Source organism: Fundulus heteroclitus, chromosome 10 (assembly GCF_011125445.2).
Source record: "Fundulus heteroclitus isolate FHET01 chromosome 10, MU-UCD_Fhet_4.1, whole genome shotgun sequence".
NCBI lineage: Eukaryota > Metazoa > Chordata > Actinopteri > Cyprinodontiformes > Fundulidae > Fundulus > Fundulus heteroclitus.
Genome location: NC_046370.1, coordinates 2,185,680 through 2,211,579, shown reverse-complemented (window position 1 = coordinate 2,211,579; position 25,900 = coordinate 2,185,680). Strand labels below are relative to the sequence as shown.

General features: G+C 40.0%; 1 protein-coding gene and 1 pseudogene across 3 annotated transcripts; one reads left to right on the top strand and one right to left on the bottom strand.

Moving 5' to 3' along the window:
- The first annotated feature begins 230 nt into the window (after positions 1-230).
- LOC105916110 (potassium voltage-gated channel subfamily H member 6) lies at positions 231-15,913 on the top strand. Of its 3 annotated transcripts, none has more exons than XM_036141783.1 (11): positions 231-387; positions 2,307-2,732; positions 4,346-4,739; positions 6,687-6,886; positions 6,999-7,251; positions 7,329-7,522; positions 10,933-11,038; positions 11,119-11,373; positions 12,962-13,145; positions 14,186-14,381; positions 15,322-15,913. In XM_036141783.1, the coding sequence occupies exons 1-11, from the start codon at positions 280-282 to the stop codon at positions 15,619-15,621; spliced, it is 2,616 nt and encodes an 871-aa protein (XP_035997676.1). In that variant the 5' UTR covers positions 231-279; the 3' UTR covers positions 15,622-15,913. The 3 variants fall into 3 exon arrangements, with proteins under 3 accessions (XP_035997676.1, XP_012705883.2, XP_035997674.1); XM_012850429.3 differs by having other exon boundaries at positions 6,687-6,901; positions 10,936-11,038; XM_036141781.1 differs by having other exon boundaries at positions 6,687-6,901.
- Positions 15,914-16,541: 628 nt separating this feature from the next.
- Positions 16,542-24,025, bottom strand: LOC105916109 (annotated as a pseudogene).
- Positions 24,026-25,900: the final 1,875 nt, after the last annotated feature.

Below are 25,900 nucleotides of genomic sequence, written 5' to 3'. Positions count from 1 at the left end.
TGAGCAGATGAATGCATATTTATCTGATAATGAGCTCGAAGATTTGGTCAACTGGTGGGATGTGAGGCTTTTACGCAAGCGATGCTGCTACGTGTGCGTAAGAAAAGCCAGCCAACTCTCGGCATAGCACCGGCACGTTTAGATCACAAACTCTTACAATGTAATGATTACAAGGAATAATAAAAAAAAAGCAAAATAATGTCAAGAAATGTGTCTTTGTTGTAAGTTTTTTGGTGAGCTCTCATCCAGCCGAGGGTTTCGGTGCGACTCCGGGCCCCCATGAAGGGCGAGGATCCGGCCGTCAGGAGCCCTGAATCCAGGATGGAGCTGCTCAGCCCGCCGCCGGTAAAGGATCACTCGCCGAACGTCACGGAGAAGGTCACGCAGGTACGAGGAGCGAGAAAACAAACTACCGTTGGATAAGATGTAGAAAAGATGGTGTAGAAAAGTCGTAGGTTTGGACATTTGTTCAGATTGAGGAGATAGGTCTGAGACTGGATCTACGGGCTGAAATCTTCACCAGAACACCTGTTTACCTTTAAATAGCTACAACTCACCCTGCGGGCGTCCAGTGTTTGTAGAGCTGTTCCCCGGTTTTATTGCAGAGCCAGGATTATAGCGTTTCTGAATCAATAAACTCACTCATTCACCAGGAAATTTCACGTTTTTTTTTTTCTCCATGACTCGATGGCATCCAGGGTTCAGCGTGTCGTCGAAGCAATGTGCTCTGAACAAGTGGAGAAAACAGCAGAAGGTCCCAATATGTTGCCACGATGGCGGGCTGCTGCTAATTAACCCTCTAATGGAAAAATCAGTGGGCGGCTTAATGAAGATGCATAGAGCTACAGTTGTTGCCCCCCCCCCCCCCCTCCCCCTTCCCCCCGGGGGCTGTCGGCTCCGCATCACTGGACCCGGGATGCTAAACAAACGCTAGAGACGGGCTCGCCTCGACCCGTGACCTTCCGGTTCCTGTCTATCGGATGATCTATCTGTGTAATCTTATGGATTTGTATGGCTGATAGATACGCGGGGGAAGGTCAGGCGCATTTGTCAGGAGCGCAAATACTCATTTGATATCAGGCGAGAGACACGAGATGAACCGAGCATCCCTCGGCCCGTAGATATTTCAATTCAATTCAATTCAATTTTATTTATATAGCGCCAAATCATGAAACATGTCATCTCAAGTCACTTTACAAAGTCAAGTTCAATCAAATTATACAGATTGGGTCAGATTATACAGATTGGTCAAAAATGTCCTATAAGGGAACCCGTTGATTGCATCAAAGTTCCGACAAGCAGCATTCACTCCTGGGGAACCGTAGAGCCACAGGGAGAGTCGTCTGCATACTGTAGGGATGCTTGCTCATACTGAGCAAGCATGAAGCGACAGTGGAAAGAAAAACTCCACATTAACGGGAAGGAAAACCTCCAGCAGAACTGGGCTCAGTATGAACGGTCATCTGCCTCGACCGACTGGGGTTACAGAAGACAGAGCAGAGACACAACAAGAGAGACAAAAAAGCACAGAAGCACACATTGATCCAGTAATCTGTTCTACATTAGATGGTAGTAGCGGGTGAGCCGTCTTCTCTGGATGATGTCACAGCTAACAGAACGCCAGACCAGGTGTACCTACTATGAAGAGAAAAGAGAGAGAACAGAAAGTTAAAGCAGAAATGACGACACGTAATGCATAATTGAAGAACAGTAGAACTCAATAGAGTGAGAAATTTGAGATTTGTGAGATATTTAGTTGGCTTGGATTAATTTAACCAAAACAGGCGGCTGGACTCTTCTTATACTCTCACTGACGTAATCTCTACAGCGTCTTGACTTTGGCAAGAGTGAAGTGGCAGCTTTGTGAAGCAATAACGATGAAATACCGCCGCCATGTTCTCTAGCACTGCAAAAACGGATCTAAAAATAAGTAAAATGTTCTTAAAATTTGTGTATTTATCCTTGATTTGAGCAGGTAAATGAGATTATCTGCCAATGGAATAAGTATTTTGACCCCTAAAATAAGATAATTAGACATCCTGCACTTGAGATAAGATGATGAAGATGAATTGTTCCTATTTTAAGTGCAAGCATGTTATTCCATTGGCAAATAATCTTATTTACCTGCTCAAATCAAGGACAAATACATTCATTTTAAAGAATATTTTACTTATTTCTAGTTCTTTTTTGCAGTGAGAAAGGTCCGTTTGGGACTCTCTGTTCGGTGAACAAAAGCCGCCCTGTTTTTTGAGAAGAGAGTAAATCCTTACAGGTGAGAATAACGTAACGGCTCTTTGCCTCTGCAGGTGCTTTCTTTGGAGTCGGACGTTCTGCCAGAATACAAACTCCAGGTGCCGGAGACGACCTGGTGGATCCTGCTCCACTACAGCCCCTTCAAGGCCTTCTGGGACTGGATTATCCTGCTGCTGGTGCTGTACACGGCCGTCTTCACGCCGTACTCGGCCGCCTTCCTGCTGGACGAGCACGGCAGCCCGCGACAGAGGCGATGCGGCTTCACCTGCAACCCTCTGAACGTGGCGGACCTCATGGTGGACGTGCTGTTCATCGTCGACATAGTCATCAACTTCCGCACCACGTACGTGGACCACAACGACGTCGTGGTCACGCAGCCGGGCCGCATAGCCAAGCATTACATCAAGGGCTGGTTTTCCATCGACGTGCTCGCGGCGACCCCCTTTGACCTCCTCATCTTCAGATCCGGGTCTGACGAGGTGATGAATTTACTTATTGTTCACGCTCATTCAACTTTGCCTGACTTTACACTGCAAAAACGGATCTAAAAGCAAGTAAAATGTTCTTCAAGTTAGTGTATTTGTCTTTGATTTGAGCCAGTAAATAAGATTATCTGCCAATGGAATGAGTATTTTTGCCCCTAAAATAAGATAATTAGACACCCTGCACTTGAAATAAGATGATGGAGATGAGTTGTTCCTATTTTAAGTGGGAAAATCTTATTCCATTGGCAGATCATGTTATTTACCTGCTCAAATCAAGGACAAAAACACTCATTTTAAGAACATTTTACTTATTTCTAGTTCCGTTTTTGCTGTGTAGTGAGACAAAAAGAGGTTCAAGAGGCACAAACGCTTTTGAGATTCTTCATATTTTCATTCTGAGTGTCTAATTCTGCCTCGCACTTTTCTCTCTGTTGCCCGCGGAAACACCAAAGATGGCGAACTTAACGAGCCTGCTGAAAATTTTCCTTTATTTGAGCAGCTAAATAAGACTATTCGCCAATGGGATGAATATATTTACCCCTAAAATAAGATAATTAGACATCCTTCACTTGAAATAAGATGGAGATGAATTGTTCCTATTTTAAGTGAAAAAATCTTATTCCATTGGCAGATGATGTTATTTACCTGCTCAAATCAATGGCAAATACACTCATTTTAAGAACATTTTACTTATTTCTAGTTCCGTTTTTGCAGTGCACTCATCCTGCACAAACTATCCTCACAGCGGAACACGGTGGTGGCAGCTTCATGCTGTGGGATGCAAAAACGAAACTAGTAATAAGTAAAATGTTCTTAAAATTAGTGTATTTGTCCTTGATTTGAGCAGGTCAATAAGATGATTTGCCAATGGAATAAGATTGTTGCACTTAAAACAGAAGCAACTCATCTCCATTGTCTTATTTCAAGTGCATTGTATCTAATTATCTTATTTTAGGGGTAGAAATACTCATTCTATTTGCAGATAATTTTATTTACCTGCTCAAATTAAGGATAATTTCAAGAAATTTTAACTTATTTTTAGTTCTGTTTTTGCAGTGTGGGATGCAAAAGCGGGGAAGCGGTTCAGAGTTGAGGAGCTAAAAAACAAACAGTGCAATCCTTAAAGTAAAACTGGGATTTTATCATATTGTTGTATCATTAATCGTTAAAAATGTCTGTTCTTTTGTCACGATAAGAATTTCCATTTATCTTAACAGAGATAAATTCCAACTAGTAGTGTCTGAAATCCCCCAAAGCTGCTTTGGATATTTTCTCCACTGTTGGTTTACTGTGAATGAGTATTTTGAACCCTAAAATAAGATAATTAGACATCCTGCACTTGAAATAGGATGATGGAGATGAGTTGTTCCTATTTTAAGTGCAGAAATCTTATTCTATTGGCAAATAATCTTATTTACCTGCTCAAATCAAGGACAAATGCACTCATTTTAAGAACATTTTACTTATTTTTAGTTCCGTTTTTGCAGTGTAGTGAGACAAAAAGAGGTTCAAGAGGCACGAATGCTTTTGAGATTCTTCATATTTTGACTCTGAGTGTCTAATTCTGCCTCGCACTTTTCTCTCTGCTGCCCGCGGAAACACCAAAGATGGCGACCTTAACGAGCCTGCTGAAAACGGCGCGGCTGCTGAGGCTGGTCCGTGTGGCCAGGAAGCTGGACCGCTACTCCGAGTACGGCGCCGCCGTCCTCTTCTTGCTCATGTGCACCTTTGTGCTCATCGCCCACTGGCTCGCCTGCATCTGGTACGCCATCGGCTTCGTGGAGAGGCCGTACACGGAGACCGGCTGGCTGGACAACCTGGCTGAGCAGCTGGGGAAGGCGTACAACGAGAGCGACTCCACGTCCGGCCCGTCGGTCAAGGACAAATACGTCACGGCTCTCTACTTCACCCTGAGCAGCCTGACGAGCGTGGGCTTCGGAAACGTCTCTCCAAACACCAACTCCGAGAAGATCTTCTCCATCTGCGTCATGGTCATCGGATGTGAGTCGGATTCCTCAAATGTTTGGAAAATGGTCGGAGCAGCAAAGGCACAACAAGAAGACACAGAAGAAATGTTTGAGCACTAGTAAAATCTCACAATACTCCATAAAAAATCTCTAAAATTAAGTTAAGAAATACATTTTGGCATCAATGATTATTCCTATTTTTATTATTTCAATATATATGTATATTTGTAACCCGTGACGCACTAAAAACAGTGATTTACTTTCAAATAGAAGCAATTTAAAGTGGCAACACTGGAAAATTTGCAGAGAGGAAACCAAAACTAAAAGCTATAATTGTTTTATTTGGCTTTTGTCATATACAATCCAAACCATATATTTACATTTACATACAAAACAGTTTTTTATTCTGACACCCTGGCATTAAATTAGATTAAAACCTTTTCTGTTTTATTTGTCAATGCCAAAATAATAAGAGAGGCAGAGAGAATATATTTTTACTTTATTGTTTTTGTAAAATCTCAAATTATGTTTTAAAGCAGGGGTTGTCCAAAATTAGTGGTCCCTGGACTGTTTTTGTGCGCACCCCCCCCCCCCCCCCCCCCCCAATTTGGCCCACCTGCTCAGCTGTCTGATGCAGATGAAGACCTTTTATTTTTAATTAGAGCAAAATTATTACAGAAGGTAAAAATATTCTTAAAATGCCAAGTACAACACTAAATAATAACCACACTTTATATTCTTCTTCTCTATTTTTTTTACTTTTATATTTATTCAAATGCAGACTTTGGGGCATCCACTGCAAAAAGGGAACTAAAAGTAAGCACAATTTTGATTTGATCTGGCAAGTTTTCAGAGACCCGCCAATGGAATAAAAATACACTGCAAAAACAGAACTAAAAATAAGTAATTTCTTAAAATTAGTGTTTTTGTCCTTGATTTGAGCAGGTAAATAAGATGATTTGCCAGTGGAATAAGGTTTTTGCACTTAAAATAGGAACAACTCATCTCCATCATCTTATTTCAAGTGCAGTTTATCTAATTAACTTATTTTAATGGTCTAAGTACTCATTCCATTGGCAGATAATATCATTTACTGGCTCAAATCAAGGACAAATACACACATTTTGAGAATATTTTACTTATTTTTAGATCCGTTTTTGCAGTGTACTCATTGCATTGGCAGATAATCCTATTTATCTGCTCAAATTAAGGATAAATACACTGATTTAAAGAACATTTTACTTACCTTTAGGTCCCTTTTTTTTACCCGTGTCAGAAATCTGCTTTTATTTTATTTCTTAGATTTTCCCACATACACAGAGTGCTTTCATAGACTGACCCACATCCTGTTTTTATTACTAAGAATAAATAATAAAAAATTCTCAATTCTTTCAGTCGAGCTAGAAAAGATTTTGCAAACTCACTGCAAAAGGGGAACTAAAAATAAGTAAAAATTTCTTGAAATCAGTGTATTTTTCCTTGATTAGAGCAGGTAAATAAGACTATTTGCCAATGGAATAAGATTTTTGCACTTAAAATAGGAGCAATACTAGATGTCTGCATTGTTGATGGCCCTGCTGCAATCCCTCATACTGAGCATGTATGAAGCGACAGTGGAGAGGAAAACTCCCCTTTTTTTATATTTTATTTTGTAATTTTGGTATTAACCAAAAACAAAAACCAAAAAATAAATAAATAAAAAAAGAGAAAAAAAATCATCTCTAAAATAAGATAATTAGATATCCCGCCCTTGAAATAAGACGATGGAGATGAATTGTTCCTACTTTAAGTGCAAAAATCTTATTCCATTGGAAAATAGTCTTATTTACCTGCTCTAATCAATGAATATTACAATGATTTCAAAAAAATTTCACTTACTTTTAGCTCCCTTTTTGCAGTGCTGGACGACCACATTTTGGTAAACGTTACAACAGAAACGATGCGATCAGCTGCTGAGTTTGTCTTCTTTTCACTGTTTTAGCGCTCATGTATGCCAGCATATTCGGAAACGTCTCCGCCATCATCCAGAGGCTTTATTCCGGCACCACCCGCTACCACACCCAAATGCTGCGGGTCAAAGAGTTCATCCGCTTCCACCAAATCCCGGGCGGCCTGCGGCAGAGGCTGGAGGAGTACTTCCAGCACGCCTGGTCGTACACCAACGGCATAGACATGAATGCTGTGAGTAGAAGAAAGGTGTGTCCTGCTGTAGCATCGCCGTCGCGCGTCACTGCGGCACGTTTAATCTCTGATGCGAGGGTTGTTTTCAACTTCTTTTTGTAAAAAAAAAAAGGTGATGAGGGGTTTCCCCGAGTCCTTGCAGGCAGACATCTGTTTGCACCTGAATCGCTCGCTGCTGCAGAACTGCAAGGCTTTCCGCGGAGGCAGCCAAGCTTGTCTGCGGACGTTGGCCATGAGGATCAAGACCGTGCACGCGCCTCCGGGGGACACGCTGATCCACTACGGAGACTTCCTGGACTCGCTCTTCTTCATCTCACGTGGCTCCGTCCAAGTCATGCGGGATTACGTGGTCGTAGCTTTGTTAGGTAGCTGATTGGGTTTCATGAATTGTTCCCGCAGGTGGAATAAAGAAGCAAGTAAAAATGCTCTTCTCCTCCTGCAGAAAAGAACGACATATTTGGGGAGCCCATCCACCTGTACGACGAGCCGGGCCGGTCCAACGCCGACGTGTACGCCGTCACCTACTGCGACCTGCACCGCATCCCGAGGGACGACCTGCTCGACGTTCTGGATATGTACCCAAGCTTTGCCGACAACTTCTGGAGGAACCTGGAGATCACTTATGACCTGCGAGACGTGCGTTGCCAGTTGGTAGATGCAGTCGGGGAGGGGCCTTGATGAAAGTATTCACACTTTTTCGCACTGCAAGCAGCAACTTCGGCGTGTTTGTTTTCATCGCCACCAACACACAGTAGTGCAGTAGTCTTCAATTCATGCCACAAATTCAATTCAATTTTATTTATATAGCAAAAATTCATGAAACATGTCGTCTCAAGGCACTTTCTTAAAGTCAGATTCCATCAAATCCTCCAGGTTGGTCAGAAAGTTTCCTCTCTAAGGAAACCCAGCAGGTTGCATCAAGTCTCTCCAAGCAGCATTCACTCCTCCTGAAAGAGCGTAGAGCCACAGTGGACAGTCGTCTGCATTGTTGATGGCTTTGCAGAAATCCCTCATACTGAGCATGCATGAAGCGACAGTGGAGAGGAAAACTCCCCTTTAACAGGGAGGAGAACCTCCAGCAGAACCAGAACCAGGCTCAGTGTGAACGCTCATCTGCCTCGACCCACTGGGGCTTAGAGAAGACAGAGCAGAGACACAGAAAGCACAGAAGCTCACATTGACCCAGGAGTACTTTCTATGTTAGATGGTAATAGTGGATGATCTGCCTCCCCTGATGATGTCACAGCTAACAGAACGCCAGACCAGGTGTACCTTCTATGAACAAAGTAAAAAAAGAGAGAGAACTAAAAAGTTAAAAGCTGAAATGATCACAAACAATGCAAAATTGGAGAGCAGTAGGACTCAGCAGAGTGAGAGAAATAGACCCTGATGTCCTCCAGCAGCCTAAGCCTATAGCAGCATAACTACAGAGATAGCTCAGGGTAACATGAGTCCTCAGTTATATTTATATCTGGACTTTAACCTGCTGTGTGGTCAACCTCTGGCCCAGTTTATGGTCCTCTCAAGCCTCTTAACAGATTGTCTTCCAGGATTTTCCCGTATTTTGCTCCATCCATCTCCCAGGTCCCTGTCACTGCTGAAAAAAGGCATGATGCTGCTACCACCCTGTATCAAGAGTGGGGAAGAAATCATTTTCAGGGTGATGTGTGGTGTTAGTTCTCCACATGTGCAACATATACGACCCTCCGTGAAGGTCAGGGTTGTGACGGCACGACTCGTATTTACCCCGTCAGCGGATTCTCCGCTCTGAGCTGTGGATCTCTGCAGCTCCTCCAGTGATACCAGGGGCCTGTTGTTCTGCTTCGTGTCAGGTTTGCAGTCGTGCCGTACATATTAGCTGAACACACAACGTTCTCTCTGCTGTGTTCCTTGGTCCTCATTACGCTATTTGTTAAAAAAATGTTCCACAAACTTATTGGTCCTTCAGGCTGACTTTATTTACCGTATTTTTCGGAGTATAAGTTGCACTTATAGTTGCACTAATATGGACTTATAGTCAGGTGCGACTTACATATCAAATTTAAATGGTAATTCTTCTTGACCAGTGAGAATCTAGGAAGTAAACATTACTGTCTATACCAGGGACCTGCAACCTTTACAGTCTAAAAAGACATTTTTCCTACAGTTCACTTGAATTAAACTCGTTAAGAGAAGCAAATGTTGCCTGGCCTTTTGAAAAAAGACAAATTATAATTTTTGATAAAGATCTACTGTAGGAAATATGTTGTCATCATTAAAGAAACGCCCTTTTATGTCTATTTTGAGGTTTTAAAAAAAAGGATGAATGGGATGTTGATATTTTATGGATAATGATGTAAAAAACAATCATGGATTCCAACAGAATGAAAAAATATTGATTTAAAATTAAACATTGCTGGCACTTTTAGCATCATTCTATCGTGAAAATTAAAAGCAATTATTCCAAGAAAAACACAGCTAAAACCTGCATTTATTATTATTATTACATTTAAATACCAAAATAAAAATATAATTTGTAGCCTAAAGTTATTAGGAGCCACTGTGGAAGATCCAAAGAGCCACTTGTGGCTGCAGAGCCCCAGGTTGTAGACCCCTGATCTATAGTATATATATTCATTGTATCATGATGGAGGAAAAAAGCTTAGCGCAATGAAATAAACGTATTTAACCGGTACTGCCGCTGTCCCGATGTAGCAGAAGAGCTGAACGCGAACTTCTCAGCCCCGTCGCGTTGCAATCATGCAAAACAAATCAACCCCCAGACAGAGATTCTCACCAAAATCAGAGACATCAGCCTGTTTTTGTTAGAGAAACCTGGTCACCTTAACTTAAAAATATTTAAGGTGACTAGAGTATACAAAGTATTGAAACATTAACTTATTGGCAATAAAGACTGACAACATGTTTGTATGTTGTTTCACTGTGTCAGTCTGCATTAACACAGCAGAGCGTTGCCTGGTGCAGCTTGAAGGACCCAGACCACGACAGAACCTGTCATTGGGCTGTCTGTGAAGCTAATAGCAGCTAGCGCTAGCTTAAAGGCCCGTTGTCTGGGCGGGTTACAACTTTGCTGATGACCAGTGTGACTTCTATATGTTTTTTTTCCTCTTTATGATGCATTTTTTGACTCATGCAACTCATATTCCGGAGCGATTTATAGTTCGAAAAATACGGTACTACTAATTCAGCGACTCCTGAAGGCAAGTGGGCTGAATACAAATGGATATTACACAGTTTTTATTAGTAAAGAAAAAAGAAAAAAAAGCTCTACTCTGTGTTGTTCTCAAATAAAAACACATATAATTGGGAAATATAATGCAAAATCCACTTTTTTAGGCCTTAAATATATTTTGTTGCGTACTTGGAGTCTCTAGGAGAGAAGAAAATTTTAATGTATTCTGTCCTGGAGCCGTGTAGATATATTTATGTTCGGCTTGTGTCATATTTTTCAAGCCGTTCAGTTTTTTTCTGTTCTCTATTACGTGTTTTGAACAATTATGTCGCAGTATTTGCTGCAGAGCTGCTAAACAAGGCCACGGACTTCCAGCTTTTTTTTTTTCTGATCGCATTTTTGCAGTCCAAGCTGAAGGATGCAGAATCTGAGTGGCTCAGTGAAAATGTTCAGCTCATTACACCGTTCCCCAGAAGACTACAAAAATGGCCAAATGGGTCAGAGTTGAACACTGTGCGACCTGTAGGGGGGGGGGGGGGAATTACTGCCTTTGCATTTAAAGAGACGGCACCAAAACGAGTTGCTCTCAGACGCACCTCAGAACAATGGTGAAAAGGGGCCATGGGGCAACAATAGCGAGGAAATCAGACCAAAACGCTGCATTTCCACTTAATATAAACCACAACTGAATGATTTAAATGTGAAAAAGTATTTAAAAAGCATGATATGTCCCCTTTAAGTTTTTAGTTGTAACACAAGAATGCAGAAAAGCTCAAGGGGTATCGGCCATTTTGCAAGGCTCTAAATGGATTAATTCTGGATACTTTTTAAATTAAATATGATTAATTTTTATTTATTTTTTGTCTGTGGGGAGCAGACTGATCAAATGGCGCCGACAACTGATGAATCCGGGGATGACGATGAATACCGCCACAAACCGAGGCACAGGATCCACTCCCTTAACTGCAGAATAAGACCGGGTAAGTAACGTAAATGTGACTCCGGCGACATTTTTTCACAGCATAAAGCGAGAGAAAGTGACCTGACTTCCTGTGATCAGACGGAATCGACCACGAAGACTCGCACCTCCATCAGTCCTGCCGTCACTCGCCTCCTCAGGCTGGATGGGAGGATCTCCGGAGCTGTGGCTCCTCCTCCTCTCAGTCGTCTGAGGGTCTGTCCAAGCCGCCCGCCCATAACGCCAGAGTGGAGCTCTACCCGGCGGAGGACCCCAGACGGCAGTACTCCCCCTGTGTGGCCCGCCGGCTGCCCCAGAGCGCCGCTCCAGTGGGGAGGGAGGCGGCGTTGAACCAAGGTAGAAATGAACATTTAGCACAACTGTTGCATTTTAACCCTGAGGTGACCGACTGCTTGTGTTTCACTGCAGTACGTGATCTCTGTGCACCTTCAGCTTCAGTTTGACCCCACCGGGGGTTCCTGCATGTTTTATTTCTGTTTGTATTTTTAGATTTTTATTTGGGCTGAGCAATTTTGGAAAATAATCTAATTGCGATTTTTTTTTATCTTAATATTGCAATTAATTGTGATTTTTTTTCTGTTTAATTTATCATGTCTTTTGAAACATATACAAACAACAAATCAATCTGTTTCATCGCTGTGCAGATCAGGTGCTAAAAGAGCCGCTGCGTCTCAACTCGGACCTCAGAAATTATTGAGTTCTGACTACGATATATTTCAACCTAAATTGTATTTTGATTTTGACTTTTCTCTGCATTAACCAAAAGCAACAAAAATGGCCTCTAGATAAAGATGTTTGTAAACAAGGACTATTTAAAACAAGAACTTTTCATGTTTTTAAAAATCAGAATATTATTATTAAAGAGAACAGCTTTTAATTGATTTGGACGTCAATCCTTGTTGAACATAAAGTGCAACCAACAAACAGGTTTATGTATTAAACTGATTGATCAGAACTTAACGCTATAGTGAGATTTCCAAAAGTTTCTGCTAAAAAATATGATTATATAAACTCTGAAACAAGTAATAAAACTAGATTATCTCATTGCTGCAGCTCTCTTCAATATGGAGCAAACCCACTTTAAACATTTTACTGACACCTAAAGGACGCGTCTGATCCACTAATTGTTACATAGCCAAAAATTGCAGATCACTGCAATTTGGAAATTGCGTTTTTTTAAATTGCGATTATATTGCAAATACGATATATATTCTGCAGCCCTAATTTTTATTATCATTTATTTATTTTATAACTTGCACACAATTTAGCAAAGTTCATTGAGGGGGATTTTTATCTTAAACTAAATTTAAAAAAAATTAATTTTAAGATAAATAATATAAATGTCCCATTGGCATTTTTATGCTCCTTTCAAAAAGAATTTTACTGTACACACTTAGGGGATGCAAATTAAAATCAATTTAGCAGCAAAGTATGTAATTCAGACAGAGGTATGACATCAAATGTACGGTAAGTTAGAGCATACGATATATTTGATTTCTTCCGTTATTTAACCAAAATCTGTTATTTTTACGATAAATCAACATCGTTTCAAGAATTGAAGACTATAAAATTGAAATTATTAAACTTTTTCTGAGGTAAGTTGCCTCATCTATGTAATGTATGTTGATTTAATAGCCTTATGTTGTAGCTATTTAAGTGAGTGGTTAAAGTTTTTTCATTTATCATAAACTCCAACTGTTCCTAAATCGGCATATTGTGCAAAAAAAAAAAAAAGGAAACTTTTTTTAAATTCATATAACAAATATTCACACGTCTGCATTTTAAACCCTTTAAATGCCAGGTTTTGCATAATAATGGCAACAATGAAAAAATGTGATGAAACATGATTTTCACAAAAACAGCGAAGTTTTTGCAGCCCGTCCCCAAATGATCTTCACTAGACCGCCGTTTGTGTTGTTCTCAGCTTCGTCCTTGAATCTGCCGGGGATGTATCGATACTGGCCGGATCAACAGCAGTCGCAGCAGCTTTCTGATCGCGTTTTACGATCCTCTTCCATCGGGAACCCAAACCCCGCTGCCGTGATCTCAGAGGAAAGGCCCAGTGAGCTGGAGTCTCAGCTGGAGGTCCTGCAGTCGCAGCTCAACAGGTACGCCGCTGCTTCGATGGCGAAGAAAGGCCTGTGGGTCTGTACGGCTTTAAAGCCTCACGATAATCACAGGATTATTACACTTTATTCGTGTTAAACTCTTAATTCTCCTGACTCTAACCTCCAGAACTGTTTGCACTGAGAAAATAGAACTAAAAATAAGAAACATTTTCCTTAAATCAAAGTATTTTTCCTTGATTTGAGCAGGTAAATATGACTATTTGCGAATGGAATAATATTTTTGTACTTAAAATAGGAACAATTCATCTCCATCATCTTATTTCAAGTGCAGGATATCTAATTATCTTATTTTAGGGGTAAAAATACTCATTCCATTGGCAAATAATCTTATTGACCTGCTCAAATCAAGGGCAAATACATTCATTTCAAGAAAATTTTACTTATTTTTAGTCTTCTTTTTGCAGTGTGACCATAAATCACACTGCAAAAACGGATCTAAAAACAAGTAAAATGTTCTTAAAGTTAGTCTATTTGTCCTCGATTTGAGCCAGTAAATAAGATCATCTGCCAATGGAGTATCTTTACCCCTAAAATAAGATAATTAGACATCCAGCACTTGAAATAAGATGATAGAGATGAATTGTTCCTATTTTAAGAGGAAAAATCTTATTCCATTGGCAAATAGTCTTATTTACCTGCTCAAATCAAGGACAAATACACTTATTTTAAGAAAATTTAACTTGTTTTTAATTCTGTTTTTGCAGTGCATTCATTAGATAACTGTGATTATCTGATACACTGATGCTGAAACAGAGCTTGTCCACCGTTCACAATGTGTTTAAACACTTCCTGCACATTTTGGATGGATGGATGGTTTAAAAAGACGATGGGTTGCTGGACGGATGAAACCTTTAGACACAGATATTTCTCCCACCCTCATGTTTAGTCCTTCAGATGAACACGCCGCCGTCTTCAGTGTGAACAATCTGGGGTGAAGCTCTCACCCGCATGGCGGACGCGTGTAATCATGACATATAAAATACCTAAAATACCCATTATTTCCTCTCTTACCTCCCCAGGCTGGAAACTCGCATGACGGCCGACATCAATGTCATTCTCCAGCTTCTGCAGAGACAGATTGCTCCGGTTCCCCCGGCCTACTGCACCGTGTCGCCGCCTATTGATTCATCTGCGCTGTATGGGACCGCGGCGCCGGGAGTGCACGGCTTATGTGCCGTCTCTCCAGTGCAGATGGACTGCAGGGCATCCAAACAGGTGTGGAAGCATACCAAAGACCGCTAGAACAGGGGTGTCAAACATACGGCTGGCTAAATGGATTATCATTATTAAAAAAAAAAAAAAGTTTTTTTTTTTAAATCCAGTGTCCTGTCTGGTAATGTGGCAATAAGGATTGTTGTCTTAATGCCAAAAAGAGCTCATCAGATTTGACTTTCACAAGTGGAGCAGTACTGCTTTCAGCATAGTGCTCCGCTTGATTTATGAATGTGAATAGTTTTACTATGATTCATGCGGGGAATATCTCAAATTACATGGACACTACAATGGGAAAGTAGGAGAGGAAAGGAAGAACAAAAAGAAAAAAAAGAAAAGGTGAAAGAAAGAGGAGATAAAAGGAAGAGAATGATAAAACAATTATTGAAAAAAACAGGTACTTCGTTTAATTGAAAATCTGCAGTTCCTATATTGCCCACGAGGGGCGCTGTGTTTTAATCAGCACATGATAGCACTGAGCTTCAGATGTGGAAAATTGATTTTAAATAATTTCTTCATTTTTATCTGTTTGATGTATTTTGTCATGTAGGACAGTGTTTTTAAGTTCCAAAAAATGTGAATAAATGTTTTTCAACATTGTATAATCACTGTGATCAGTTCTTATGCATAATGCACTTAAGTAAATGTTTAACTGAATAAAAGTATTGTTGAAATTACACATACTTTTCTTAAAAATGCTGAGGTTATTCATAATATGTGTAAAAGTGAAATTGATTTAATATAAAAATCAACAAGTCCACTTTTATTAGTTCTATTTAATCTTGCAATGAGTTTACTCCTGTGGCCCTCTTGAGATCAGATTAAGCTGAATGCGGCCCCTAAACCAAAATGAGTTTGACACCCCTGCTCTAGAAGATACGTTTTGATCTTAATTTATGCTTTAAAAAGTCATAAATTATATATTTTTTTCTCTTTACTCCAGAGCTTGAACCAGACGGATCCTAAATCCTCCAAGAAGTCCCAAGAGTCCCTGTCCAGCGGCGTCCATATGACCGCGGCCTCTGACGACACGCTGTCCATGACCGTCAGCCCTGAAACTGAGACTCGTGGCGCTTTAACCCAGAAGTTACCGCAGCAGCAGTCGCCCAAATCGGCACTTCAACCCAACTCCAGGCTGAGTGAGACGGCCCGCTACCCTTCCTTACCCGTGAACCTGGAGCTGACCACGGGACCGGCCCAGATCCAGAAACACGCCTCAGACCCGGCGCTACCCGTCACCTGACTGGTCGGCTCCACCTGGAAAGAACGAACTCTAAAAGTTACTCTCAGGTTTTTTGTTTTTTTTTTGTTGAACAGGAGCCACGTAACAAACCCGTCTATCAGTGCATCACATGCAGTGCCTTGCAAAGGTGTCCTCAGCCGGTAAACTCCTCCACGTCACAACCTCAAACCTTAACGGACTTCGTTGGGATTTAATGTGGTAGACCAGGACGAAGTAGTGCGTAGCTGTGAAGTGAAGCCAGAATTTATGGTTTCCTAATGTAAAAGATTAATAAAAAACTCCTAAAAACACATTGTAGAGCCACCTTTCATATTAATTAACATATATTAGCAACCTCTGCTATGCAAAATACCTGATGGGGAGCGTCTGTGGCATGAAAACTGATGCTCACAGACCTGGACTTTGACTAGGCCATGTACCTACACAGTTTGATTGCAGCTCTGGCTCGATGTTCAAGGTCCTCGTCTTGCTGGCAGCTGTTGTTCTGCAGATAGCTGCTGATTTATTTTCACAGGACTCCTTAAAACCCGTTCAGAACCGGGTCACCTACTTTATAAACATAACCCTCTTTTATCCTGGCGACAGCAACCATAAGACTACAGCATCATCATAAATATAGCAAATATAGTAGCAGCAGATTAATAATGTGTTTAAAATAAATCAAGCTGCGAGTTTTGGCGCTTTTAAAATGCAGAATAACCTTATTCCAGGAATAAAACGAACAAACGTAGGAATTAATTGAATTGCAGCAACAGAAATAAATCTTGATGGATGGATAATTGCATTCTATATTAATAATTATGCATTAATGAGCAATACAGCACAACTCACAGAAGTTATGATAAAAACAGCTCAAGTGTATGCTCATTAATCACATCTAGGCAACTTTTTACGTGCAAACTAGTTGCTTAAGACGACCAACCAACGAGGACACTGAAATTTGCTTATAACTAATTAGTCTATTTATTGAAAAAAAATAATAAAAGCTTTAATGGTTTTTGATCTTTTGTGTCAGTTTTGCACAACAAAAGTAAGTTGTGTAAAGATTCTGTAAAACCTGCTTGCTTTCCGTGGCGTTACTGTATCCTCCTCTCTGATAAGCATTCAGCCGTAGTGCAGGGCATCGTCAGTCCTTTACAGGTTCATAAAGAAGTACGATTCAGCGCCACCTACAGGACTGGAGAGGAGCCGTTTGTTAGCCTTTCCACACTAAAGATTGCCGACTTAGCAAAAAAGTTTAGCGAAACGTTTAGTTCCTTAAACTGTTCCTGCATCAAGGCGTTTCTGATCCAGAGCATTTTGTCTTCAAGGCAGGTCAGCTGGATGCTTTTAATAAGCAATACGACCCAATAAAGTCACACAAACAACATCGTTAGCGTCAAGGTGAAGCCAGGAAGTGGATGTTGCTCCATAAATGGCATTTTCTCCAACAACATCCCGACAGCTGAGAGTATTTGCGAATGGCTTCATGTCTCGTTTCAGACTCTGAGGATTTCCAGGCAGTTGTTGTGGCAGATAGCGATCCAGTCCGGCAGGGCGGAGGCCCACTGCACGTTGTTGATCTCTCCCTCGGCTGTGAAGGCCAGGATGGGGTCCTCGATGGCCCGCGGCATCTGCTGGATGTCCCAGATTAAAGCCTGGTGGTCATCCGCTTAAACGGAGGAGAGGATATTTACAACAACGAGGATGATTTTTTCCTAAAATAAAGGACAAAAAAAGGAGGCAGGGCCAACATAAAAAATACATTTGCATTTGTATTGCAATCATTTAAAGGGTAACTCACCCTCAAAGCAACATGGTTGTCTTATAGTACTTGCTACATATTCTGGTCATTCTTTTGACAAATTAGTGCATATTTTTTAAAACTCTGCTTTTGTGTCTAAACTTGTCGGTGTGATTTGAATTTCAAATTCATGTCGCTATTGGTTCAAAAGTTTATGTGACGTAATTCGGAGTAAATGATGGCAGTAGCGCTCTCGCTGTAATGTATGGCAAGCAAATTTAACATTTAATCAGTAAGTTCAACTATCCTGAAATTACCATTATAGATATCTTTAACAACATTGACTAATCATAATGTCACTGTGACTAGTATGAATTTTGATTAAGATATAACCAGTCAAAACTAAATACAGATACCTATGATGACAAACGACACATGAATGGCAAAGTAGTTTGAACCTTGCTTGGCAAAACTGAATTGCAGATATCTGTAATTAGAGGTTTGCATAGTCTAATCTAATCTAATTAGATATTTTAAATAAGAGTTTCGACTAAGTAAAATTTTGTTGCAGATGTCAGTGAATATATTCCACTCTAGGGATTAAATGTTTATTGTCTATCTAGCTGCTGCGGCTGCTTTCCCCCCATCCTGAATTTTTAAGTTTGTCTGGGGGTGGGTATATTATTACATGGGGGTTAGTTAAACTTTAAAGCAGAGGTTCCCAAACTTCTCACCCTGCGACCCCCAAAATAACAGCACCAGAGACCGACGATCCCCCTTCTAGTGAGGTTATTATTTTTTCCTTTCTGGAAATTACGAGACTAAATTCATAACGTTTCGAAGATAAAGTACAAATTTTACGAGAACTCTTACAAAAAAGCACAGTCTTCCCTCTGTGTTAAAATAAGGATTGTTGAGCATCTTGTAAAGTCATACTTTGATGCTGATGTGCTAAAAAGATTTAGTATTTCGTTATTTGGGAAATCAGTAGCTTTTATTAGTAGCAATTATTTGGGAAACCAAACTGTTATTGTTCTCAGGAATTTGAAAAAAAATTGAGTGACTTTATTCTCATAATGTTCTCTCTTCTTGTACACACAATATTGTGTCTTTATTCTAGGAATTTCCAAGAAGAAAATGTATTATGGCCATTATATAATAAAGAAAATAAAGTATTTGCCAGAGGAGTAAATTTCCACAAAAAAACTTCAGAACTTTAAGATTAATTTCACATAAGAAAAACTTAGATGTTTACTACTGTGGAAAAGTTATACATTTTCAAGTAAAAATCTTTTTCCATGACTAAAAAGGCATAAATGTGTTATATTAAAACAAGCGACATCATTTGGATCACTTTAGAAACCTCTGCTTTAAAGCATTAATCTCCCTCTTGTGGTCCAAGTTAGTTACTGCACCATATCTAACGTCCTCTTTTTAGCAAATCTTTAAAGCTCAATAAGAAACCAAACTTTCGCCGTCCGTTGAAAGCAAGCTGCAGACCTGCGGTGCAGATGTGGCAGGAGGAATGTGGCGCCCAGGCGACTCCATTGACACCAGCCCGGTGGTTGCTGAGTTTCGCCACGGGCGTACAGGACACGCGCACGTCCAGGATCACCACCTGAGGACACGCGGGACACATCTGCTGCACGGGCACTTTGCAGCGGGACTCCGCCTGCTCGACTGAAGGAGATGTCGTACACCTTTTAACGCGAGCAGAGAGGAAGATCATTGGTTTGTTCACTCGTTGAAGTCAAACGTACAGCAGGTGGTGTACGACTCAGACGTTGCTCACAGGTACATGCAGACAACGACTGACTCAGGTGAGACAGAGGATTGGGACTGTCACTCAGAAAAAGATGAGTACATGTGTTTTAAGTGTTTCTGGTTAGATGTTAAGACAGAATCAGTAGGTTAGGTTACAGTCTAACGCACTCCACACCAAAGCGATGCAGGAATGAGGGATAATGATGTTAGAGGGGGGTAAAGACCAGCTTGCTTGTTTTTCCATCACTACTGAGGAGCGGTTTCATACGGAGCCCTCTAGGGGACATGGGGAATTTTTTTTTTTTTTTGCGTTACCGCGCAATACTATTTGCGTTACCTTGAGGTACGCTGATTTATTTGTTGTGGCCTCTTGTCATTCACACACAACAATAAACTGTGAGAGCCGACGTGAGTTTTTAAACAGCAAAGCTTTGTATTAAGTGGAAGATCAAACGTGCATCTACACAGCACACAGCACACAGCACCGCGTTCATAGACCAGTGTGATGCATTTGTGAGCGTCAGAAAGCTATGGTGCATTTAGGAGCATGGGACATTTCAAATTTACAAGGAAAGAGACATAAAACGGAACAGAACTTAACTCATACAATAATGTGTTTATCCAGAAACAATGTGGGCTTTCTTACAACACTGAATGCTCTATAATTGTATTTCTGTTCATTTTTGATTATGCACATCTGCTAGCTTTTTATTCTGAAAAATCTAATGTCCCATGCTCCTGAATGCATTCGCGAGCGTCAGAAAGCTATGGTGGCAGGCATGTACTTTTCGGAAACATGCACTTTGCGAGGGAACACAAAAGTTTTTGCGAGGGAACGCAAAGATTTTTGCGAGGAAACGCAAAAAGAAAAAAAATTCACCATGTCCCCTAGAGGGCTCCGTAGTTTTAGGTTTTCAGCACCCATCGAGGAGTATGGCAAGCTCATTGTTCATACAATTGTACTGTTTTTGCAAGAAAGTTGTGTATTTATTATATATTCTTGGCATTGTGCATCATGTTTTACCAACTAGCACACAGCGTACTTAACACGCTTTGGAACACCTGATAGAGAAAAATAAATGCCATTCATTATATCACCAGCCTTAAACACATACCAACAGGTTTTCAATTAGCGCCACCTAGAGTTCAGATAGTTTGGCCCAAGGTTAGTGAGTGGTTAGTATTTTTAGCTAGCCTATTTAATTTATATTTTCACATATGGACAAGTTATTTAGTCCCGTTCTAGCTTTTATTTTGTATTAAGACCAAATTATCAGAAGAACATTTTTAAACTTTGGTTTTACTTTCACAAAAAGAAAGACTCACGTCAGTTTAGATGAACGTCCTGCTACATTACAATCCCCTCACTAGTAATGCTAATTTATTTTTCAGTCCCCCTTTCTAAGGGGTTTAAAGAAAGTTAAAAAAACAAGCACTTTTTGCTCTTGAACGGTACCTTTACTGCACCGTGGCCCAATAACCATTGTTCATGCTGAGTTGGGTGTACCGGTACAAGCTAAGCACAAAGGTAACATGTCAACAAATGAATCAGAGCGTGAAATTTACCTCCTTGTCATGAGCAATGAGCTGCGTCTTGACGTGACCCGAGACTAGATTGACCCTGCCCAGCACCTGTCCAGTCTCCAGCCCCCAGATGGTGCAGGTGGTATCTATACTGGACGTACCTGTTCAAACAAGCACACCTGGCAGTTTAGATCTGCTAATAATCAGTTTAAGGAAGTTGTTGTGGGTCGCAGGAATAGTTCAGATATCGACGTCTCAGTTTGTTTGTCAAACCTAAGAAAATAAGATAATTACATGCAGCAGGTAACATACTGACAACACATAACCTCACAACAAAATCCCACTTAAATAAACCGAACTACCTGAAATTAAGTGAACCAAATCGGTGAGTTTACCAAGCAAGTTAGGGTCCACCTCGTTCCAGTCGAAGGATGTTAGCAGCGCACAGAAATCTGAGTTCTTGTTGTTGTTCAGCAGGCACTCCAGACGGGTCTCTGTGTCACTCACCTGTCAGCAGAAACACCTTTTATTATCAAAAATAAGTATTTTTCTAACAGCTTAGTTTAGGCTGAGTCTTAGCTCTGTATTACACTGCCCGTTTTTACATTTCAGTCACTGAACTTTATTGTTTCCTTGCTTTAATCCCTCTTAAAATCTGTTTTCTGTTAATTTCCCAACAGGTAAAACACAGATAGATAGAAACTAGGGATACAAGATATCGATCAATGAGTTAATCTAACGTTGATTGATCTCATCGATCGACTAATGCTTAATTGATAAGTGGCCATTTTCTTAAAAACCCTATTTTCTCTTGTATCAAGTGGGTCTTTCCATAACATGAAGGGCTAACAATATGCTGAATTTTAAAAGACAAGAATCATCATATTTTAGCAATTTATTGTGCCTCCTGTGGTAAACACTGAGTGAACAAACAAAATTTTGATTATTTTCACACATTATTTACCTTAATTTGGACAAAGTTATAAAATATAACAAAACAGAAACCTATTAGGTTACTGAATAGAAACAAATGAGGTGAAGAGAATAAAATAACACCTATTACCCCTACGAAAGCCATGAACATGAACCATGCTTTTGGCATCATATGCTTTTCTGTCATAACATCCTCACCTTCTGATTATTCAGTGAGTTTCACCCGGCTGAACGGGAGCCATTTAGCTGACATCTTAAAGAACTCGTTGAGTGTTTTAATTTAAAAGCAGAACAGCATAAATAGCATTTTCCATCCTCATTATTAATCTCAAACGCGACTCCTTTTGGACCGCTTCATGTTGGATCTGCCATAACTTTTTAATTTCTCTTAATACTAAGATGTGGCTCCACTTTAGAATGACCAGCAGCGCCCTCTTCTGGATGGTGGCCACACTAAAACACTAAAAGAAGACCTAAGCCAGGGGTTTCAAACATACGTCCCGCAGGCCGGATCTGGCCCTCCGGTAATGTGGCAATAAGAATTTTTGTCTTAATGCCAAAAAGAGCTCATCAGATTTGACTTTCACAAGTGGATCAGTACTGCTTTTGCCATAGTGCTCCGCTTGATTTATGAATGTGAATAGTTTTATTGTGATTAATGCTGGGAATATATCAAATGATATGGACACTACAACGGGGAAGTAGGAGAGGAAAGGAAGAACAAGAAGAAAAAAAACAAAAGGTGAAAGAAAGAGGAGATAAAAGGAAGAGAATGATAAAACAATTATTGAAAAAAACATGTACTTTGTTTAATTGAAAATCTGCAGTTCCTATATTGTCCACGAGGGGCGCTGTGTTTTAATTAGCAGATTAAGCTTCAGGTGTGGAAAAATTTAAATCATTTCTTAATTTTTATCTGTTGGATGTATTTTTTCATGCACGTTCTTACTCTATTCATTGGTAGTTCTTATGCATAATGCACAAGTAAATGTTTAACTGAGTAGAAGTATTGTTGACATTGCACATACTTTTCTTAAAAACGCTGAGGTTATTCATAATATATTGTGTAAAAGTGAAATTAATTTTTATAAAAATCAACAAGTCCACTTTTATTAGTTCTATTTAATCTTGCAATGAGTTTACTCGTGTGGCCATCTTGAGATCAGATTAGGCTGTATGCGGCCCCTAAACCAAAACGAGTTTGACACCCCTGGTCTAATGGTCAGATGGAACAAACTTTAACTCACCATTAATCGACAATTAATCATAAGTCGATTATTTGTTTGCATCCGCAATAGATAGTTTATTTCTCCAATGGGAAAATTAAGAAAAAAAAAAAGTTAAAATAAATTAAAAATTAACTAATAAAATTGTTGTTGCTACGTGTTGATGCATAATGAGTTAAGGGTGTTACCAAGATTTTTATTTAGTGACTTTTACCCCTAAATAAAATCCGATGAAAGTCACCTAAACAGGACATAAAATCCACCGTTATGCTGTTTATTCTCAACCACAGCTTGAAGGCCTCAGAGGTCTGTTGAAATACATTAGAGATCAAACGTCCTCATGGAGACCAGAATAACTTTTGGTTTACATTTTTTGTTTTTGTTTTTTGGCCCTAGAAATCCTTTGACAGGACAATTTTGACCCATGTACTGAAATGTTTGGACACCCCTGCATTAGAATATAAGTTCATATGTGGCTTTTTTTTTTTTTGCAAGAGTTTTTGAAAATAACCCTCTAGAAGGTATTAAACATACGTTTTATTAATCCCAAATTTCAGTATATATGCTTTTTTTTATTGGTCTGAAGTGATGTTATAATCCTAAATGTTGTGTTTTTTTATTAGCCGTAAGCAGAAAATCATCATAATTAACAGAAATAAAGGCTTGAAAAGCCGGAAATGGGTTACTGAAATAAAATAAAAACCTTTTAATAATATTCTAATGCTTTAACATATGACAGTAAACGGTAGGTGAAGGCATGAGATTCGAAATATCATATTCTATTTTTGCATCAAAGCGGTCCTTTGTATTGCCATTAAACAAATTTAATTTAACGATGCAAGTCCTTATGTTTGGGGAAATTGAAGCATAAATAGTATGTTTGAGAGAGGGGGAAAAATATTCCCAATTAAAATTAAATTTGGGATGTCAGCGTTGCACCTGTTCTGACCCAGGAGGGGTTCCGTGAACTCACCTTGTTGTTGTACTCCTCCACGAAGCTGCCGAGCGCCAACCGGAAGCATTTATCCGGTCGCACGGTCCAGTTCATGGCGTAAACCGTCCACGGCGCCTCGTACTTGTAGATTTCCTTACGTTTTCCGTGCAGAGACATCTCCAACCCCCCTCCCCCTTTATCAAATGACGGTAACAACTAATCACCCACAACCACCTGGGACCCTGAACATTCGGGTGATCAAAACATTGTTCCTTTAAGCCAGGCCAATAACAACTCTAACGACTCCTCGTTACAGAGGAGTGGACCAGTTTCGGTCCATTCTGCTGGCTTAATGGCTTTAACGGCCGCCCATTACTAAGGGGTGGACCTGTTTCGGTTGAATTTGCATGTTATTTAAGCCATTACAGGCCTTTGTATAAAGCTGGTTACTCCACATTACTCCAGACTTTTTGAATTGAGAAAGCTTCCTGGAGAGGAAGCGAAACGTCTCATACTACGGATAACAAGTCCAGTTGCCTTGTTTTTTACTTTTTTTGGAACGTTCAATGACAAAACTCAATACTCTCTCCGCTAAATGGGTCACCAATGCGGACAAAGGTCAACTTAACTGTTGACTTTGTGTTATCGCGTTCCTTCCTTTACGGTGGAAGTCACAGCTGGAGTGAAAATTAATGATAAATGTTTAAGGCGCCCGGCAGCGGGACGGGGTTCAAAAACAGGGCTGGAAATACGTCTCACCCCTGGCTGTAGGTAGGTAGGTAGGTAGGTAGGTAGGTAGGTAGGTAGGAAGGTAGATAGATAGATAATATCCAACAATTAAAAGAAATTAACTACAGAGTCAGTGGCGCCACCAGGGGTGGCCGTGCCCCCATGCCCCTTATTCCTAATATAATTACAGAAAAAGTAATTGTTGTTCAACTCAAAAATGTTATTGGTCTATGCATATTAGATCATTAGTAACATTAAAAATCAAACAATAAACCAAAAAGATGTTAGTAGGCGTTCGAGTCTGATAGTTTTCTACAGGCAGCTTTACTACAACAGTAGAATAAAATCCTGAAATTACGGCTTTTAGTTTCAGTGCACCACCCCTAAAGTTTAAGTGGCCCCATCTGGCCACCCCTATGAAAGGTTTCTGGAGGCGCCACTGCACAGAGTCCCCCCAGGGTCACCAGGTCTTCAAAGAAAACCTTCTATAGACATACATGCCAGCCTGTTATTTGGACGTGATGCCAATAAAAATAAAGCCCATAATGTCCTACCATCACAAACATAAACATGTATAGTATAGCTTGCTGTCCTCTACTGGACCTTTAGCTGGAAACGTGTGATTTGGTCAGAGACAAAAATAGAGACATTAACATTAGGAATTATAAAAACAACTCATTTTGACGGCTAAGTACGACAAATTAAGATCTCTGATGCTATGGGCCCGTTTCTTTTCCAAATAACCCGATAACCTTGTTAGAGTGCATAACATCATGGACTCCAGTACACTACCAGTGCATCTTTACCCATTTTACCATCACACAAAAAAAGGTGTAAGCTTTTTATTCAACACAGGAGAACAGCAAACAAAAGCTTCAACATATGTGTAAAAGTGCATAGTGCCCAAAGATTGGTGTGGGATCTGTGCTGCTGTGGGGCCTGTAAGTTTTCTGATGGGAACTTTGTTGGAGAATGACCTCAAGAACTCATTAAAATATCAATTTATTTTTAATAAAAAATAGTGTGTAGCCTCTACCAGAAAAAAAATGAAAATTGGTAATCACCAGGTCTTCCCGCAGGATAAGGATTTTTAACATTTGGCCTAACAAGCATGGTTACCAGACACGAAAAAAAACATGCTTGTTTCATGACCACCTTAATTTACCGACCTAAGTCCTATAGACAACCTGTGGACATTAAAAAACATTAGGCAGAAATTAATTAATAAATGTTCTGTCTGTCTGTAAGCTTTAACATCTTGAAATGGGCTATAGTACAAGATTAAGGTGCTCATTCTGGCCAATATGTGTTGCACAAAGTATAAAGGTAGCCACTAATTGTGCCATTCACTTTGAGAAAAGCCATTATTTCTTAAAAATTGGAATTTTATCCTCACTGAATGAATGCAACCAATTCAAATCTTGAACTTTTCTGGCATCTTTGCTG

Bases quoted from the DNA above. Each gene is read 5' to 3' on its own strand.
- LOC105916110 (XM_036141781.1), top strand. From the start codon at position 280: ATGAAGGGCGAGGATCCGGCCGTCAGGAGCCCTGAATCCAGGATGGAG. The intron at 13,146-14,185 runs GTACGCCGCTGC...TTACCTCCCCAG, and splicing joins CTGCAGTCGCAGCTCAACAG to GCTGGAAACTCGCATGACGG. The intron at 14,382-15,321 runs GTGTGGAAGCAT...TCTTTACTCCAG, and splicing joins ACTGCAGGGCATCCAAACAG to AGCTTGAACCAGACGGATCC.